Source organism: Polypterus senegalus, chromosome 2 (genome assembly GCF_016835505.1).
Source record: "Polypterus senegalus isolate Bchr_013 chromosome 2, ASM1683550v1, whole genome shotgun sequence".
Lineage (NCBI taxonomy): Eukaryota > Metazoa > Chordata > Cladistia > Polypteriformes > Polypteridae > Polypterus > Polypterus senegalus.
In genome coordinates, this window is record NC_053155.1 from 72,173,302 (window position 1) to 72,195,331 (window position 22,030).

A 22,030-nucleotide genomic window follows, 5' to 3' on the forward strand; every position below is an offset into this window, starting at 1 on the left:
GCTAAAGGGTGAATTACATACAGGCTTAAAGCATCTAATGTTTTGTTTAATCCTCTGAATGTTTGTTGGTGTTTCCCCTTGGTAAAATACACTGGAAATATTTAAAGCAAGGGGTTCTCAAGTCTGGTAATGGAGAGCAGCAGCAGATGCAGGTTTTTGTTATTGCTGATGAAACAATCATTGCTCATGTAACACTTTTGTGTGAAAGCTTAATTAAGTAGTTAATTCACTTGTTCAAATTTCCGACTTTTTAACTGTTTCTTTTATGTTTAAACGACTACATTTACTATTTGAAGTGTTTCTTATTTTTTGACTAGCAGACAATTAACAAATGACAAATGAATCAGTGGTTCACAGATTTCCACCTGTGCGCATTCACTTTTAATAAGAAACAGAAAATAAAAAAAGAACATGGAGGACCGTGAATTACTCATTAACGATGTACCATATACTGTAAGTATTACTTGGCATTGCATAATGAACATGCCAACAAGGCTTTAAATGAAATAAGTTCTGTAATTGGGAAGTATCAAGCTGTAATTAGCTAAACAAATATCTGCAGTCAATGTAGCCCTCCAGGACCAAATCTGAGCCCCCGATTTAAGGGAACTGCTTAACGCCTTTTGCACTTTAGTAGCTACATCTATACTAATAAAAGGCAAAGCCCTCACTCACTCACTGACTCACTGACTCATCACTAATTCTCCAACTTCCCGTGTGGGTGGAAGGCTGAAATTTGGCAGGTTCATTCCTTACAGCTTCCTTACAAAAGTTGGGCAGGTTTTATATCGAAATTCTACGCGTAATGGTCATAACTGGAAGCAGTTTTCTCCATTTACTGTAATGGAGATGAGCTTCAACGCCGTGGGGGAGTTTCGTGTGACATCATCACGCCTCCCACGTAATCACGCAGTACATAGAAAACCAGGAAGAGCTCAAAAAAGCGCTTAAGAAAACATGCATTATATAACTGAGAAGGCAGCGAAACAATAAGAAGCGAGCGAGTGACATATACAACCATATTCATGAGTTCTGCTACTTCGGAAACAAAGCACGATGTAAACCTACACTTTAAATTAAGTTCATAGACAGGCTGCCGCTGGCGTTTGTAATTTAGTGCCTGCCCATATAAGGCCGTCCGTCAGCGGCAATCCAATAGCAAACTGCCACGGGTAAATATTCACGGGTGAAGGACTGTGCTTATGGAGAGGAAGATGAGATGGTCAGGGTGGTGTTTGACACAAACTCAGCGAAACTGCGAGAGAAAGTTTTAAGTGCCAGGACTAAGGTAACATTAAATACAGCCACGGACATAGCACGAGATGGCACCAGCACAGCTGGGAACCTTCGATGCATGTACACCGAGTGGCTCACGTGAACTGACGCAGTGCACAGATAAAAGCAACAGTTCCAAAGAGCTGAACAAAACCGAATTACACAATTGAAAAGGCAGCAAAAATATGAAGCGTCTGATAAGCATATTCATAAATCCAGCTACTGCGGAAACAAAGCACACGGTGGAAAAAGTCAATGTCCGCTAAAGGAAGACAGTGTAAAAAACCCGTGCATGCAGTGTGTCAGGTCTCAGATAAAGAAGAAGACGAGCTGTTTATTGATGCAGTAAGAAACGAATCGATGAATGAAACCTGTCATCTTTACAGCGATTGACAAACACGGAATGTAACTTGAACACAACACATCCTACAAATATGAACCTGATTGAAAGAAATAATGATAATCAAATCCTTGATGACAGCAACACTCAGTAACACTCACAAAACAAATACTGTATATTGACAGTCATGTTACGTTATTTTTAAAATGTTCCCTTTTCTTTTCTACCTTTTTAACACACTACTTCTCGCTGCGATCGCGGGTATATATATATATGTATATATATATATATCCCGCTCTACATACTCGAATAATGGATACTTTATTAGCCATCAATGATTGTTTTGGTAAAGCCATACTCAGTGTATTCATTAGATGAGCGGTAAAAAGTAAGAGCGAGGGAGGATGACTCATTGAGGCATGCAGGCTGTAGTCTTGCGTCAACTCTATCTGAATTGCGATCACATTTGAAAAACATATCTTTTCAAGTTCTATTTAGTCCATATGTGTCAAACTCAAGGGCGCGGGCCACATCCGGCCCGCGTGTAATTATATCCGCCCGAGATCATTTTATATACTGTATTATTGTTATTAAAGCCGGGTATATGAAGCGCTGGTAACACAATAAACTACAGATCCCATAATGCAGCGCTTCAGCTGCCTTGCATCAGGGTAACCTGAATGCAATTCAGAAGATACAGAAAACAGCATAATTAAATAAGAATCTGACACTTCAGCGGACGTTTTAACCCGTGCACAATCACAAAGTGATTTCAAGTGAAGCTGCTTTTATGGGAGACACAAATGCACCAGTTCACCTTGCCCCACTTTCCCTGTTGCCAAGTACTGTTAAACCAAGTCGTCACTACGGTGTTCCCAAATCGCACTTTGCTGATAAACTGGCGCACTGCGCACTGAGTTTGCACGGCGCTTTGGTGACTTTGATGAACAAAAAAAGTCCGTCTACATGCGGCTCGAACCTTGTGCATGTTTGGTAGCACATATCTGTGTGAGAAGCTCTTCTCAGTGATAAAGACTAACAAAACAGCACACAGGAGTCGCCTCACTGATGAGCACCTGCAATCCATCCTGAGAATCTCCACAACACAGAACCTCACACCAAACAGAAACGAACCTGTGGCCAAAAAAGATGCCAGGCGTCCAGCTCTAAAATGACATATGAGCAAAGACAACTGAATGATTTGATTTGTTATTGCACGTAAGAGCGGAGTCAACCGTTTTAACAAACAGCGTATTGCACTGATACGAAATAGCTGTGTGTGTATATATGTAGATATGTATGTATATGTATATATATGTTTATATATGTGTGTGTGTATATATGTATATATATATATATGTATTTGTGTGTATATATGTGTGTGTATGTATGTATATGTGTGTATATATGTGTGTGTATATATGTAGATATATATGTATGTATATATGTGTATATGTATAGATATGTATATATATATATATATATGTTTATGTGTGTGTGTGTAAATATATATATATATGACAACAACACTCATCACTCACAACAGTGACAAAACAATTACATTGACAATCAGGTTACGTTATTTTCAAAATGTTTCCTTTTCTTTTCATTGCTTCTTTAACACACTACTTCTCCGCTGCGAAGCGCGGGTATTTTGCTAGTTCAGCATAAGGGATACAGGTTAGGAAGGATAAGCGATGGGCAGGGTACACTGCACAAAGAGAAAAACTGCTCCCCCATCACACCATGCTGTCCTTACTTTTATATGAGCGCAGGGACATTGAGTATTGGGACCGAGAGTCATTGGAGCAATAACGGAAGCAGACACAATGGGTGTAGCATGCAAACAGTACATTTGTCTTTCCAAAGTCAGTATTTCTTTAAAAACAATCCCAGAACTCGAACACAGACACTTTAACAAATATGTCATTAAAATGCAAATGATCACCTGACTACAGTCCCATCCTGGATCCTATCTATGGGATTCACCTCAGATGCACACACACACATACAGTGGGGGAAATAAGTATTTGATCCCCGCTGAATTTTTAATTTTGCTCACTTACAAAGAAATGAACAGTCTCTAATTTTTATGGTAGTTTCATTTTAATGGAGAGAGACAGAATATCAACCACAAATTCAGAAAAGACACATTACATAAAAGTTATCAATTGATTTGCATGTCATTGAGTGAAATAAGTATTCTCAACACATAACAAGTTGAGATCAGGAGTATCTGTAACTGATTTGATTGACTGCAATCTGTGTGCCACGTGGGCACACATCCAATCTGTGAGAGTCAGAATTCTGGCTGGGTTGTAGGGGATCAAACACTTGTTTCACTTAATGACATGCAAATCAATTTATAACTTATATGTAATGTGTTTTTTCTGGATTTTTGGTTTATATTCTGTCTCTCTCCATTAAAATGAAACTACAATAACAATTAGAGACTGTTCATTTCTTTATAAGTGAGCAAACTTACAAATTCAGCAGGGGATCAAATACTTATTTCCCCCACTGTAGCAGACTCCCTGCAGATCTCAACATCTGCCATCTGCACCACTGACCCAACGGTAGGGGGCTACATATTTTCTTTTCTCTTTAAAGAGCAGTGCTTTCCATCTTATTTAATAAAAAACATGGTAAGGTTTGTTCAATACATAATTCTATGAGGCGCTTCATCACACCTCCTCATCCACATTGTACAATAAACTGAATTAAAGGTTCAAATGGCTCTGACGTGCAGATGCAACACTACCTTAAAGTACAATACTGGAGTTATGAGCAAGATCCTGACTTATGTAACATGTGTTCTTGGGACCATTTAGATCACTGTTCATTATCCCAGCTTGTTAATAGAGGTATGTGCATTGTACGTTTGCTAAAAGAAATAATGTAAACAAAATCCCAATGATTATTAACTTAAAATCAAGACAAATTTTGTACCAAACATTACTAAAGCTACCCTGAAAAAGAGAAACTTGAAATCTAATAGGGGTGAGATGGATCAGAATCAAATGTAACCTTTTAAATTAATCACAAATGTCATGTGTAACTGATGTACTGTTAAATCTTCAATAATTGGACATGAAGAAATAAGCATGCGGATCTGCAGATGAGCCATTTAAACAAGCCTGTTCTGTAAAAGCAAATTAATTAACCATTTTTACAGATTAATTAACATACAAAACAGCTAGTAATACAGTCAGTTTATACAATATGAATACATATGTACTTTCATACTGTGGTAGATTCCCTAGGCTGCATAGTGCAAAAACTCTGATAATAAACTGCCCCAGATTTATTTCACTCATTTCATAACAAATCAACCTTCAATGGTATTTATTTATGCAAGTATAGTATTTCTTTACACACAATTGCAGTAATTCCTCACAAGAAAAAGTTTTAAATATTATTTGAGTAGTATAACATTTTTACATTAGTAATGTCTATATTATACCCAAAGCAAATTCTTCTTCCTCTTCCATATATTCAGCTGTCAATCACTCAATGCACTGACTGATCTAAAGAACATTACTAAATGATATGAATGCATTACATCTTCAGGAATTATTTACTGTTGCTGGAGACTTCAAAAAAGCAAATTTAAGAAGTACTCTAAATATCAATAGTATTTTATCTGCACCATAAGGGATGGTAATATTCTGGATTACTGCTGCGTTTCAATAAAAGATATTTACCACTCGCTACTGTGCCCCACCTCAGATAGTCCAATCACCTTTCAGTATTCCTGCTATCAGTAGAGACTAAAAAAAAGGGGGCCATTATATATATATATATATATATATATATATATATATATATATATATATATATATATATATATATACACACACACACACAGGTTCATAAATATTTGGACAGAGACAACTTTTTTTCTAATTTTGTTTTGTACATTACCACAGTGAATTTTAAATGAAACAACTCAGATGCAGTTGAAGTGCAGACTTTCAGCTTTAATTCAGTGGGTTGAACAAGAAGATTGCATAACAATGTGAGGCAACTAAAGTATTTTTTTAACACAATCCCTTCATTTCAGGGGCTCAAAAGTAATTGGACAATTGACTCAAAGGCAATTTCATGGGTAGGTGTGGGCAAGTCCGTCGTTATGTCATTATCTGTTAAGCAGATGAAAGGCCTGGACTTGATTTGAGGTGTGGTGCTTGCATGTAGAAGATTTTGCTGTGAACAGACAACATGCGGTCAACGGAGCTCTCCACGCAGGTGAAAGAAGCCATCCTTAAGCTGCGGAAATAGAAAAAACCCATCCAAGAAATTGTTACAACATTACGAGTGGCAAAATCTAGTTTGGTACATCCTGAGAAAGAAAGCAAGCACTGGTGAACTCAGCAACGCAAAAAGACCTGGACGTCCACAGAAGACAACAGTGGTGGATGATCACAGAATCATTTCCATGGTGAAGAGAAACCCCTTCACAACAGCCAACCAAGTGAACAACACTCTCCAGGGGTCGACGTATCGATATCCAAGTCTACCATAAAGAGAAGACTGCATGAAAGTAAATATAGAGGGTGCACTGCAAGGTGCAAGCCACTCATAAGCCTCAAGAATAGAAAGGCTAGATTGGACTTTGCTAAAGAACATCTAAAAAAGCCAGCAAAGTTTTGGAAAAACATTCTTTGGACAGATGAAACTAAGATCAACCTTATCAGAATGATGGCAAGAAAAAATTAGGGAGAAGATGTGGAACAGCTCATTATCCAAAGCATACCACGTCATCTGTAAAACACGGTGGAGGCAGTGTGATGGCTTGGGCATGCATGGCTGCCAGTGGCACTGGGACACTAGTGTTTATTGATGATGTGACACAGGACAGGAGCAGCCGAATGGATTCTGAGGTGTTCAGAGACATACTGTCTGCTCAAATCCAGCTAAATGCAGTCAAACTGATTGGGAGGTGTTTCATGATACAGATGGACAATGACCCAAAACATACAGCCAAAGCAACCCAGGAGTTTATTAAAGCAAAGAAGTGGAAAATTCTTGAATGGCCAAGTCAGTCACCTGATCTTAACCCATTTGAGCATGCATTTGACATGTTGAAGACTAAACTTCAGACAGAAGGCCCACAAACAAACAGCAACTGAAAGCCGCTGCAGTAAAGGCCTGGCAGAGCATTAAAAAGCAGGAAACCCAGCATCTGGTGATGTCCAGGAGTTCAAGACTTCAGGCTGTCATTGCCAGCAAAGGGTTTTCAACCAAGTATTAGAAATGAATATTTTATTTCCAGTTATTTGTCCAATTACTTTTGAACCCCTGAAATGAAGGGATTGTGTTAAAAAATGCTTTAGTTCTTTTTGTTCAAACCACTGAATTAAAGCTGAAAGTCTGCACTTCAACTGCATCTGAGTTGTTTCATTTAAAATTCATTGTGGTAATGTACAGAACCAAAATTAGAAAAAAGTTGTCTCTGTCCAAATATTTATGTAACTGTGTGTGTGTGTATATATATATATATATATATATATATATATATGGTCAGCCAAAATGAAGCACCATATTTCTCACGACAGAGGCAGCTGAGTGGGTTGGGGGTCCTTTGATAGGTCATCCCTTGTAGTTTTCAGTTGGTAACATGCCTTGGTCCGGTGCTGTGGTGTTATGGGTCCACAGCTCGTGGAGAAAAGGCCATTGATTTTAAATAAATAATCACCGCACCAGGCGGCCGTGAGGCGATGTTGTAGCGAGCCGCGGGGCAGTCGTCGATGTGGGCGTTTCTCACCGTGTGCACAGGTGAGGAACTGCCCACATTCGTGATTGCTCCCGTGGCTAATGCTGCAGCTGTGATGGCCCCTCACGTTTTTAAAAGAAGCGCAAGTCGGTTGGGGAGAAAAAAAAAGAAACGTTCGGGAAGAGAGAGAATCGATCGGAGAGAAAAAGGAAAGGAGAGGACGGAGGTTATCGGGAGCAGTAGAGGAAGCAGGTCGGTGAGAGAGAGAGCGCAAGAGCGAGCGGACGGGCGGCGAATGGCGCTTCGTGGGCAGCTGCGTAGAAGCTGGGTGTTAGGCCGACACCCACGTGTTTGTGTTGAGGTTGCTCCCGCTGAGTGAGCAGGTAGCGGGAGTTCCTAGAGGAAAGCGACGAGCCGCGGAAAGGCAGCGGAAGTCGGGAGGCTTGGTGGTGGAGTCCCCAATATGAGCGACCTGGCTATTGGGGTAATCAAGTCTCGGGGACTGGGATGAGTGCCATACCGGAGCCAGGGATCGGGAGGTCTCCAGTCTTGAGCGTGTGAAGTAGGAGGGCAGCTGCAGAGAGCGTCTTGCCTGCTGCTAAGCCCGTACGGGATAAGCAGGTGAGACGCATACAGAAAAGCACCGGATTTGTTTTTTGTTTTAAAGACTGCTTCCAGGAGAAGATTTTAACCTTCGTTTTTAAAGGATTGTTGTGTTTATTTATTGGTTTTACCCCACGTTCGTTTTATGGATTATTTATTTAATGAACTGTGAAGAACTGCACTATTTATTGGAACACTGTTTTGATTTGTTGTCTGTTTTAATAAAAGCACTTTTGCACTTTCTACCTTCCCCTTGCTCAGTAATTTGCCTCCATTGACTAGCTCACTCGGTTACATTATCGACGGTGTTGGGTTCAAGGGTTCCCAAACATCAAAGGGAGTGTGGAGCCTGAACCCTGTTAAATGTAAAGAATTTTATTATTATTAAATATGCGATATGTCTTTATATGACTGTAGTAAAATTACGCATTAGACTTTGCTAAGCAATACAGTGATCCCTCCTCAACTGCGGGAGTTGCGTTCCAGAACCCCCCGCGAAAGGTGAAAATCTGCAAAGTAAAAACCATATGTTTATATTGTTGTTTTTATATTGTCACACTTGGGTCACAGATTTGCACAGAAACACAGGAGGTTGTAGAGACAGGGACTTTAAAACACTGCAAACAAACATTTGTCTCTTTTTCAAAAGTTTAAACTGTGCTCCATGACAAGACAGAGATGACAGTTCCATCTCACAATTAAAAGAATGTCACAGGTGCACACTGTAGTTTCACTTTCAAAGCATTCTTCCAAAACAACAAATCCATCACCACTGCGCAATGCACCTTCTGAACACACTTAAGCATTCCTCCTAACTGTGATGTCCCAAATCAGAAAACAATTCTTCAGTAGGTGGGTAAATTTAGACAGACAGGTACAACATTGAACAGAAAATCTCCAGGCCATCCTCGGACTGTACAAATGGCAGAAAACATCCAGGCTGTAAGGACACCTATTTTGCAGTCTCCTAGACGTTCAGCACACAAACATGCTTCTGTCTAAGGCATTTCCAATACGTCTTTGAGGATTTTGCATGAGAAACTTAATTTCCATCCATACAAAATGATTGTAGTGCAGGAACTCACTGAGAAAGACTGGGAGAGCCATAGAGAGTTGTATGCAAACATTCTACAAACCATTCATTGAGATGCCATCATCGTGCAGTGACGAGGCACATTTCCATTTGAATGGTTGTGTAAATAAGCAAAACATTCGGTATTGGGAACTAACCCTCGTGAACTTCATCAGAGACACCTGCACAGTGAGTGTGTTAGTTTGGTGCGCCGTTGCAGAATTTAGCATTGTAGGCCATTACTTTGTTGAGGAGAGGGGAGCAACAGTCACTTCAGAACATTACATTGAAATGCTAGAGAACTTTTAACATCCCCAACTGGAGGAAATGGACGTGATGGATGCCTGTCTGGAGCAACAGCTCATACAGCGCAGAGATCCATGCAAATTTTGTGGGAGATGTTTCTGGGGAAGCAAAGCTCCCTGCGCAGCACTGTTGGGTGACCTTCACGTTCGCCTGATCTTGCTCCATGCAATTTTTTCTTGTGGGGCTATCTGATGTTGATGGCATACACACACTGACCTCAAAACCTTCAAGCCCTTAAGGATGCTATTCGCCGAAAAATTGTCCCTATTCCCCTTGAAATGGTTGAATGAGTCATGCGAACATTCAGAAATTGTCTTGAAGAGTGTATTGCTAAAGATGGCCACCATCTTGAAGTCATTATTTTTAAAACAAAGTGAAAAAAATCTATTTTGTATACCCTTTCTTGTGCTGTAATGAAATTTATCTTATCTTGTAGCATTTTTGTAGAACATTTGAAATTTTTGGCTCAGCCTATACATATATACATACATACATGAGAGAGAGCATGCTATGTACAGTATACTTTGTGTGTTTGTGGATGTTTGTGTATTCCGATGTCCAGGCTAAACTGTCCTCCATGGCCCAGTCATTCTGGCCCCCGAATCATCCACTGTCTCAAATTGTCTCTCCTCTCTCTCTCTCACCACCTTATCACCTAATAGCTAATGTGTGGTTAGCATACCGGGGCAAAAATGACTGATGTCGCATCATCCAAGTGGATGCTACACGTAAGTGGTGGTTAAAGTGGCTCCCCACTCACCATGCAGTTTGATTAGTGAGAAAAGTGTTAAATGTAAAGAATTTTATTATTATTAAATATGCGATATGTCTTTATATGACTGTAGTAAAATTACGCATTAGACTTTGCTAAGCAATACAGTGATCCCTCCTCAACTGCGGGAGTTGCGTTCCAGAACCCCCCGCGAAAGGTGAAAATCTGCAAAGTAAAAACCATATGTTTATATTGTTATTTTTATATTGTCACACTTGGGTCACAGATTTGCACAGAAACACAGGAGGTTGTAGAGACAGGGACTTTAAAACACTGCAAACAAACATTTGTCTCTTTTTCAAAAGTTTAAACTGTGCTCCATGACAAGACAGAGATGACAGTTCCATCTCACAATTAAAAGAATGCAAACATATCTTCCTCTTCAAAGGAGTGTGCGTCAGGAGCAGAGAATGTCAGAGAAAGAGAGAAAAGCAAACAATCAAAAATCAATCGGACTGTTCGGGGTTTTAAGTATGTGAAGCACCGCCCAACAAAGCAGCCGCAAAAAAGGGAGCAATGTGAAGGTAGTCTTTCAGCATTTTGTAGAGGAGCGTCCGTATCCTTTTGGCCAGTGTGTGAACAGTCCCTCTGCTCACACCCCCTCAAAGAGAGAGAGAGAGAGAAGCAAACAATCAAAAATCAATAGATGCTATTCGGGCTTTTAAGTATGTGAAGCACCGTGCATATCGTATATCATTGATGAATTTTTCACCAATCTGACAATAGCGTCCCTTGTATGAAATCACCTAGGCAAACCAACTGAAGAAACATGTACCATAAATTAAAAGACTCATTGTCCTCAGAAAGCCGCAAACCAGCGAAAAATCCATGATATATATTTAGATATGCTTACATATAAAATCCACAATGGAGTGAAGCCGTGAAAGTCGAAGCGTGATATAGCGAGGGATCACTGTATACAACAAAAGCAAAGTGAAATCCAGAACAGTCTGAACATGACAATTATTAACAAAATATAAGAAAAATATTGTGCCATTTTTTTTCCAGAGAAATCATAAGTTTGTTTTTTATTTGATCTATGGAAATGTAATGCTTGTTACATGAATAACAATGTATGTACTTCAACAACAAACCAATTGTACTAACGTAGCAATTTTTCATGTTGACTTGTAAATAAATGTTTATTTAAAAAATTGAAGGTATATAAAATAGATTACTATACTCCAAATAACTTTGGAGCTGACAATGCAGGTATACAGTACTTTTCAAGCATTTCACACTGCTTAAAAAAAAAAAAGAACATAGTATATTATAAATATTTGCATTGACATAGACATTTCGTCTTCAAAATAATTTTAAATTCTAAATATGTAATATTTTTATTGGGCAATATATAAAGGAATAAAACATATATATAAATTAATGATTAATGGTTAGCATTTTAAAGCTGATGATAATGTTTGGGTATCATATCTCCATATTATTAAAATGGAACCAGAATGATGAATTTAATTTACTATAAATCATTAAGTTGTAATTAAAGTACAACTTTTTATTACAGCTATTTTCTTAGTCAATGCCTAAATTCCAGATGTTGTCTTGCTCAGATCTGCTGCTTGCCGCACATCAGATACACCTTCAGGAACTTTCACAGTCATACCATTCATAAATTTCTTCAGGCAGATCTGACATCCAAGTCTAGACCTGGTGGGGGGGAAAAAACAGTGAGACCCTTAAAAAAAAACTATTACTCATTAATAAGCTATGTATATAATTAATTCAATGTAGAATTAAGCATTATTATATTTACCAATATATTTAATGTACAGTACACATATTTATATAATTTCAGTTATGATTTTATTTTTACAATTAGTAATTACTAATATTAGCGTGCTTAAAATAAGGAAGTCTTTTACACCTTGGATTTAAAAGTAACATCAAAAATAAAGTACAATACTAATGCGCAATCTCCTTTTCATTACTCATTCAAGTCCATCTTTTCTCTCTTGCATTTTAGTTAGTTATAAACATGACTTCATTCTGTGACTCATCTATACTTACTACACCTTCTACTATACCCTTTAAACAGATGATGGTTACAATTTTAGTCTTTCGAAGTCTATGTAGCTGACTGATCATGTATTGTATTTTAGCTTGTTGCTCTTATGTTCATTACAAAGTGTTTTGTGGTGATGTACACTGTGATAAGCACTATGTTTTGTACATAAGGATTTATTTATAAGCCTCTTTAACCTTCTTATTTTTTGAACAAGTGTTCTGAATTCTCTCATATGTTTCAAATTAGCCAAATATGATGGCTACAGAATGGCACTCAAGTTACGGTATTTGCTATGCTATTTAGTTTTGAATCAAAACAATGATTTGACTGCAATGTTAAAAGACATTAAGCAATTCATATATTTTGTTCCATTTGACAATAAAGGTCACAACTTTGAGTATATAATGCACCAGTACAACTTTTGCCTATTAATGTTTTTATACATGAATATTTTACTAATACACATTTCATCAATGATTGATAAAAGGTGTGATAAGACATTTTTCTATAAAACAGTTTTGTAGTTTTACTAACTTTAAAATTAGACTGCTGTGTCAACATGCTATTAAATGATGTGCCCACAAAAACAAACTGAATTTCAACCTTTCCACAAGTGTATCATTTGGTAATTCTAGAGGAAGAATGGAAAAAACATGTCATTCGATTTGCTTGGTCATGTAAGAGTTTTTGGTTATAATAGGGAAGTTAAGTTGAGAACTGTGTTTCAAAGACTTTAAGTATCGCAAAGATTTTATTATCACTTCTTATTTGTCCAGCTTACCGTCCAATTAGATACACAACATACATCCTGCTGGTCTGTTTAAGATAAGTAAAAAAATACATTTTTTACTGGATGTATTTCTTCTAGAAATTCAAGGTGTAACAAATTTTCTCTCCAAGACACATTAACTATTGACTGTTTTTTTATTTGTGAACTGGGACTACTGAGATAAGAAATGTGAAATATGTATTTAAAAATACCCTTACGTATCTGTGAGTCCATAAGCCAAATCAAGCATGTCTAATTCTTCATCAGTAGCAGAATCTAGCTGCTTAAAGATATCATCATCAAAGATTAGATGACAGGTAGAACAGGCCAATGTTCCTTCACAGGCACCTGCAAAACAATTCAAGTATTCAATTCACACAGGTAAAAAAAGTACACAAGAAAACTTGCATTATGATTACTAGCAGTATCATGCAAAATATTTTAGTTTAGGCTTCAACTTTACTACGTTTGAAATATATGTAGTTTATTTTTCTAATCACTTATCAATAGTGGTTTGGGGATTAACCTATTTGCTTGTCTGTATATTTTCATGACAACATGGTTACATTTCAATAGGCAAAATAATTATTACTGGTTCTCACAGATTCCAGATTTATTTTTTAAAAAACACTTTACAGTTTGGTAACTAAAAAAATTTCATCTCTGATAAATTCCGAAGAGGATTTTTGAAACAACTGGAGGAATTCTGCAAAACATAAAACATCATACTACTTTTATAAATGGTTAGTGACTAGTCTTAAAAATAAAATTAAGCGTATACATTGAATTCCTTTCTTTTTAAAATAAAAATGTAAAAACATAAAAACAGATTTAATTTAAAAAAAAATTGTTTCATATAATTCAGTGGTCCTTAAAGTGCTTCAGACAAAAGATAAATTTACTAAAGAGAAAGACATGGTATATCCTGTATGGTCAACAACGACATTTGGCATAATTTCACATTACAATTACCATGTTTATGTGAAAAATATTAAACATCTAACCTACTGTTACTGGATTATAAATCCCTAGATTTCAGCTGTGATTCATTATAACTTCACAGTCATAAAAAAAACAGTACAATGGCAGAGTAACAAAAAGTGATGCAACGGAAGTGGCAAATCTTACTAGGTGCATGGAATTAAATGATGACAATGGTCAGAGGAGGAGACTCAATACTAACATCAAAGTGAATTAAAAAAAAAAGCCTAGTAACTAATAAAGGTTGGACTGCCTGAGTACAAAGAAGTGTCAAACGACAGAAAGAGTGTGTGCAATTATAAAAAGTGAACAGGAGCAGAGTAGAAAAGAGCAGAACTGTATACAGTGTTACATGTACTTGCTGCTTCTTTATGAGACTCTGTGAAGCACCTTGAGCTATTATTATTATAGAACTGAAGTAAAACATTAATAATTAAATAAAAGGATTCTCAAGTATGGTCCTGGAGGGCCACAGAGGCTGTACACTTTCATTCCAATCCAGCTGCTTACTTAGAGGCGAGTCTTAGCCAATAGTGGAGCTTATTTACAGCTTGTTAGTGATTACTTTGTATATTTACCTTCCCCAAGGATAAGGACTTTTAAAACACTGAAGATGAGTAATTGTCAATTGTTCATTTTTTTCTGCTCTTCTGTTTTTTTCCAAATACTGTATTGTATTAAATCAGTTGCATCACAATGAGCACACACAAATATACTTGGAACCAAGTTGTACTAGTTTTTCTCTAATACAGTGGAACTTCGGTTTACAAGTAACTTGGTTTACGAGTGTTTTGCAAGACGAGCAAAAATTTTTTAATAAATTTTGACTTGATAAACAGGCGATGTCTTGCAATACGAGTAGTATGGATACACTTTGTCTGCTGAGCGTCATGTGATCACAACTGAGCTGATGGTTTTCTTTTGCGCGTGTCGTCCCCTTGGGTGGAATCCCACATGAGTTTAGAAACTCACTCACACCACCCATGATTCTTTTCAAAGGTTAAGTGCAGGTTAATTTGTTTTATGTATTTTTACTTTATATTTTGTATTAATCATTTTTAAATGAATAGTTTTGGGTTGTGGAACGAATCATCTGAGTTTCCATTATTTCTTATGGGGAATTCACTTTGATATACGAGTGCTTTGGATTGTGAGCACATTTCCGGAACGAATTATGCTCGCAAACCAAGGTTCAACTGTAAAGTCTTGAGGGTTGCTGGGGCTGTTGTTTTTAGTTAAGCTTAACAATCCCTAAACTAATTTTATCTCTAATTGACTTCACTATTTAATTACCTGGCATTTTTCTTCGTTTCTGCATTCAGAAAACTACAGTACTGTTAGATTTACTTTTATAGGAAACTTGATTTGGAAATCTTTATTCTTTTGTCATAGTTTAGCATGCTTTAACTATTTTAAACATTTTTCCTATTAACGCTTTATTTGTGGACTTTACTGCCATAAATTGTAATCCGGAAATGTTAATTAACAATGATAAGAGGTGACATTGGGGGCGAACAACACTGAAAGGCTACAGCTACTTATAGCTAGTCCACAATAACTACTTAAATAACCAGAACAAAAGGAAAGGCAGGGTGAAAATCATGGTAATGATGAAAATCTTATAAACCAAGATAAAAGCATTACATTATCCCCAAGTGTTTTGTCATAGTGGAGTCAAAATCTGTCCGTGGTTTCCTCTTTTTCTTCTTATTAGGAAAGCCATATTAACAAAATGCCCCAAATGGCATATTCAGTCTTACCACAACTGTCAGGGATGACTGCTGCTACAGTTCAACATTTCCCCCTTTCTTTTACATCTGTAACTCCAGGCAAGTAGACAAATGAGACTTTAAATTTAAAACACAGAAAGTATTACCCAAACAAAATCTAGACTAGTGTTAAGTGAACTCTGCTGAATTTGCTTCACCTCAGGTTTGGCTAAATCACAGAAATGTTCAGGGACTTCACCAAACTCTGCAAAATGCATTGAAGTGAATGGGTAAGGATAAACTAAACTAGTTTTGAGTGAATTATAATGATACAATAGTCTTTTACGTCTGTGAAGTTTAAGGAAGCATCTTCCAGCTATGCTGGACTGATTACTATGGCCAAAAATGTGAACTGAACTGTCAGGCTGCAGAGTTACCACTGCATCACAAACTATCAATACCAAAAACATTGACTGTGCCACGAGGCGATGGTATCTTTGACTATTCTTCATATGAAAATTTCATTTCTTAATTAACCTGGATTAATTGATCAATTAGTGAAACTAATTATTGATTCATGTATTGTCATCGGAAGCGAGCAAGAGTGCGAAATTTCAAGTCATTTGGACAATAGGAAATGGGTTAAATATTGATTACAAGATTTGTACCAGACAACAAACAGGTGAAGTTCAAAGAAGCGTGGTAATAAAATGACAGGAACACGTAGTATACAGTAATACATTTTACATTATTATTTCACAGGGTCTCGTGTTTTCTTATTATTTCTTAAGAGGAGACCTCCTTTAAGGCTTGTTTTGACTCATAATTTTGGCACATAGCTTCTATCCCTTTGCCTGTGTATGTGTTTGCACGCATGCAGTGACAAAATAAATGGTTCTATGCAGACAATAATTCTGGGTATCAGATGCCAAAATAAAAGGCCAACAAGAAGATACGCTTCTGGCTTAACAATCTCTTTTTCTCCAAGTCATTGTCAAGAATTCTAAAAACACATCCCAGAAAAGAACAGCAGAAAATGTAATTTAGCATATAACATCAGGCTATTGAAGAACACACAAGCAGTCATCTATATACAGTCCTGTCAATTTAGGCCTTAATTGAGTCTGTTGAGCATTGGAGGAAACTTTAGTCCCTTAAGATACATTTCTAATAGAAAGAGGACAGTTGCCTGGGATCACACCAATGTCCAAAAGGCAAAGTTGAAGTATTCCCAAAAAATGAGAATTAATGACCAAGAAGGAACAAAATGTTCATGAATCAACAAACACCACTGAGCCAGATTGCTAAGAAGACCACAAACAGTCTTCAATAAAGCATTTAATAGCATTGATATACATGATCCATTTTTATAGTAACAAAGAAAAATTGCCACTTTTTAAGCTAATAAATATCATAGGACACTAACCAGACTATAAACCAATCATTAATACTGAATTCTACTGCCAAGCATAATGATTGTAGAAATCTCCAACACATTATCTAGAATAAATGAAAATGGCTGGAGCAAAGTACAGACAAATCTATGAGGATAACCTGCTCCTTGACAAATAGACAATTAAAAATGTGTCAACATTCAGCAAGTCAATGACATGAAGCACAAAGTTAACGCTAGAGAGGAGTACAGAAGGTGAATACCCAAAAGTAAATCTATCAAAACTTTGACATTTGAACACAAACAACTTATTCAACTGCATCTCGATTTATGGTATTAGTCATATGAATACAAAGCATGAAAAAAGCAAGAGTCTAAACCCATCATAAGTATTGAGACTTTGAATTCAACATATTTTTTGCTATATACAAAATAAATTTATATTTTAGATAAAAAAGTAAGAAGCCAAAGTACAGAATAACAGTTTTATTTTGAGTTATTTTTATACATTTTTTTCATCAATACAATTCAGGGAGGTATTAGCAGTTAGGCAATCACTAAGAAGTGTCTTGTCCCACTGAATGCAAAATTGCAAATATAAAACAGCTCTGAAGGTGTAGTGTTAGATTTACTCTCTGCTCTTCCATTTGAGGTCTACCTTTGGTCAGCAGGCCTAAATCAACACAAATAATAATTAAAAAAAAACTAGAATTAACAAAATCAAAAATATGAAATATTATGAAACAGAAAGAAGCCACTAGTGTATTTAGCTATTGATAATGAACAAATCGGCAGATGAAATTAACTGTAGTTGTGAATACATAAATTACTTGAGATGTAAAAAAAACTATAAAACAGCTGTTGTTGAAAGGAATGAAAGTCTCAATACTACAGCATAAAAGTTAAAACTGTTCATAGAAAACTTTGACAAAACAACTATAAAGTGACACTACAAAATGCAAACTGGTGATCAAAACCAACAAGAGTTTACTAAAATCAACAGAGATGAACGAGCAGAGTTCCAGAAAACAAAGGATGAAAAATTGACAAGTGGTGTTAAGTTAAATATGTACAGTCGTGGCCAAAAGTTTTGAGAATGACAAAAATATTAATTTTCACAAAGTTTTTATGATGGCAATTTTCATATACTCCAGAATGTTATGAAGAGTGATCAGATTAATTGCATAGTTCCTCTTTACCATGAAAATGAACTTAATCCCAAAAACCCATTTCCACTACATTTCAGCCCTTCCACAAAAAGACCTGCTGACATCATTTCAGTGATCCTCTCGTTAATACAGATGAGAGTGTCGACAAAAACAAGGATGGAGATCACTCTGTCATGCTGATTGAGTTAGAATAGAGAGGTTCAATTGTTGTGAAAAAGGCTTCAGGGTGCCTAAGAAAGTCCAGCAAGCGTCAGGACCATCTCCTAAAGTTTATTCACCTGCAGGATCAGGGCACCACCAATGCAGAGCTTGGTCAGGAATGGCAGCAGGCAGGAGTGAGTGCATCTGCACACACAATGAGGCGAAGACTTTTGGTAGATGGCCTGGTGTCGAGAAGGGCTGCAAAGAAGCCACTTCTCTCCAAGAAAAACATCAGGGACAGTCTGATATTCTGCAAAAGGTACAGGGATTGGACTGATGACGACTGGGGTAAAGTCATTTTCTCTGATGAATCCCCTTTCCGATTGTTTGAGGCATCCAAAAAAAAGATTGTCAGAAAAAGAAAAGGTGAGTGATACCAATAGTCCTGTGTCATGCCAACAGTAAAGCATCCTGAGACCATTCATTTGTGTGGATGCTTCTCAGCCAAGGGAGTGCGCTCACTCACAACGTTGCCTAAGAACACAGCCATGAGTAAAGAATGGTACCAAAACATCCACTGAGAGCAACTTCTCCCAACCACCTAAGAACAGTTTGGTGACAAACAATGCCTTTTCCAGGATGATGGAACACAGTGCCATAAGGCAAAAGTGATAACTAAGTGGCTCGGAGAACAAAATATCGAAATTTTGGGTCCATGGCCAGGAACTTCCCCAAACCTTAATCCCATTGAGAACTTGTGGTCAATCCTCAAGAGGTGGATGGACCAACAAAAACCCACAAATTCTGACAAACTCCAAGCATTGATTATGCAAGAATGGGCTGCCATCAGTCAGGATTTGGCCAAGAAGTTGATTGACAGCATGTCAGGGCGAATTGCAGAGGTCTTGAAAAAGACGGGCCAACACTGCAAATATAGACTCTTTACGTAATCTTAATGCAATTGTCAAAAAATGAAATGAAATGCTTTTAATTATACTTCACTATACCATAAAAACATCTGACAAAAAGATCTAAAAACACTAAAGCAGCAAACTTTGTGAAAACCAATACTTGTGCCATTCTCAAAACTTCTGGCAACAACTGCAGGCAAAAGAACACACTGCAGCCAGTCTAAACAGCACCAAAGAATCTGTGAAACCAAATCAAGAGAATTTACGGTTTATGCAAGTGTGGCTTCTTTTCACTGACCCACTTTCAATGATTAAGTAACAACTGATTTTATAACAATGATTCTGTTTGTGCTGCCAGACTCACTGGCTGGTACTTTGTGGGAAAAAAAAAAAACACTACAAAACAAAACTAAGGTATTTGGAAGAAGAAGTTATTTCTTTAAATTTGTAAATGATAAGAAAAGGTACACACCTGTCTATAGAAGGTCCAACATTTGACAATGTGCATCAGAACCAAGCCATGAGGCTGAGAAAATTGTCTGCAGAGCTAAGAGACAGGATTGTGGCAAAAAACAGATCTGGGAAAGGACACAAAACATTTCTGTAGCATTGAAGGTTCCCAAGAGCACAGTGGCCTCCATAATGCTTAATGGAATAAGTTTGGAACAACCATGACTCAATTTAGCGCTGGGTGCCGAGCCAAACTGAGCAATCAGGGGAGAAAGGCATGCTAAGAAAGGGTGACCAAGAACTCAATAGTCACCCTGGATAAACTCCAGAGAAGGTGATGGAAGAAACTTTCTAGAAGGATAACTAACCACTACTGCAACACTCCACCAAAATGGGCTCTAAATAGAGTGGCCAGATGACACAAAAAATGTCAGGAGATTTCAAAAACATACCTATAGCCCTTTCAGACTGTGAGAAATAAGATTCTTTGGTCTAATGAAACCAAGATTAGCATCGTGTCTGGAAGGAACCAGGTACAACTCATTACCTGCAAAATACCATTCCAGTAGTGAAGAATTATGCTGTGGGATAATTTCAGAGGTAGCAGATGGGAGACTATTCGAAGCTGAGGAAAAGTTACATAGGTTTACCTTAATAAAAACCTGTACTCTGGATTTCAGACTGGGCAGAAGGTTCATTTTCCCACAGGACAATGACATTAAGCACAAAGCAAAGACAACACAGAAGTACCTTAGCGTCAAATATGGGAATGTTCTTGAAAAGCTTGGCCAGGGTTCAAATTTGAACCCAATAAAACACCTCTGTAGATGCCTGAAAACAGCTGTCCAATGACAGTCTGCATTGAATCTGACAGATGGCTGCAACAATTTAAACATTTTTTACCTGCTTAATCCATTTTAGAGATGCCAGGATCCTATACTGCACAAGGTCCAAAACAGGAAACCCTTGATGGACAAGTCAATTACAGGGCACAAGTAAACAGAGATGGCTGCTTGTGCGTCACAAAAACAAGCATGTTACTCCATTTGTTTATTAATTCAGTCCTGAATGAGCTTACTGGCCATCATAATAGTCCATCTGCAAAGTGGAAATACATTAAATAATTCAAAATCCTGCTACTGCTGTCAACACATGAATAAACTGCCTTAATAATACAGCTTAAACTACGTTGCTATACATGCCATAAGGATACAGAGTCAGCAGCCAGACGACTGCTCCATAACCCTAACCCAAATAGGGCAAATAGCTACTAATAACTACTTTTTACAACAGCGTTGGTTCAGAAGAATGTTTCTAAATGCATAACACATTGCACCTTGAGGACAATGGATTATAACAGCAGATGACTAAGTCAGGTTCCACTCCTGTTAGCGAACAACAGAAAGACAAGGCTACGTGATCATCAAAACTTGACACCTGAAGACTGGAAAAATGTCATGTGATCTGAGGAGTCTACTTCTCCTAATATATGCATATGGTATTAGCAGAATTTGACAAACAATATGAATCCATGGATCGACCTTGCCTTGTTTCAACAGCACATTACACCACAGTGTAGCTAAATAACATAGCTAAGTTATTCATATATGCATACTGTGCATCTCTTGAACACTGAAAATTTCTCAAATCAATACTCAGAGCAGGATAATGTGCTACATCACCAAGCATGCATCATGCTGGGTCCAGTCTTCAAATTTCAATGAAGAGAGATGGAACAAGATGGAATGGGAGATTTGCAGCAAATAAGTGATACTACTGAATTACTGTGGACCAAAAAATGCATCACTCACAAATGTTTCCAGTACCTTGCTAAATTCGTGGCTCAGAATACTAAAGCTAATCTGAAGGCAAACGGGGTGCTACTAGGCAATAAACAGATGTATCTAGAAGTTGTCACTGCCTGTCTTTGTGCATCAAACACTCTTTATGCCCTGAAATTTAACATCCATCATACTTTCCAAGACTACTGTTGTCCTTAATTCTTTGAGATGGAGAAGTTTTGAAACGACAAATATGCTCTATGACTGGTTTGACATGAGTTTTTATTACTTTGTAAACCATAAAAAATATTTTTCATATTTTTCAGGTAATACTAATTTTGAATCCTAGAACTATATTGCCAAAATGCTCGTTTAAGTCAATTTTTTTCCTGCTTTTCTCTTGATGTGTATTGATTTTTTTTTGTGTTGGCCTTTAAAAGTTTCACAATATATCAAGAATATTTTTAGTCTAGAATGCAGTTCAAAATCATTTTTTGATTACCATATGAAAGTTAACCCTCCTAGGATTTTGACCTTGGCATGACGAAGTAAGTTTGTTTACCTTACCAATTCTTAGTGACAGCTGGTTGGCATTGCAACCATCACCAAGAAAGGACAT

The 22,030-nt window shown here is 37.2% G+C and overlaps 1 protein-coding gene across 1 annotated transcript in view; it reads right to left on the bottom strand.

Annotated features, from left to right (window-relative positions):
- Positions 1 to 11,198: 11,198 nt before the first annotated feature.
- Positions 11,199 to 22,030, bottom strand: part of LOC120523024 (adrenodoxin-like) — a 34,541-nt gene continuing 23,709 nt past the window's right edge. Inside the window, exons 3-4 of the mRNA XM_039743948.1 lie at positions 13,095 to 13,224; positions 11,199 to 11,749 (exon numbers count right to left, since the gene is read on the bottom strand). Coding sequence (XP_039599882.1) covers positions 11,626 to 11,749; positions 13,095 to 13,224 — 254 coding nt within the window. The 3' untranslated portion in view covers positions 11,199 to 11,625. The remainder of the gene's footprint in view (positions 11,750 to 13,094; positions 13,225 to 22,030) is intronic.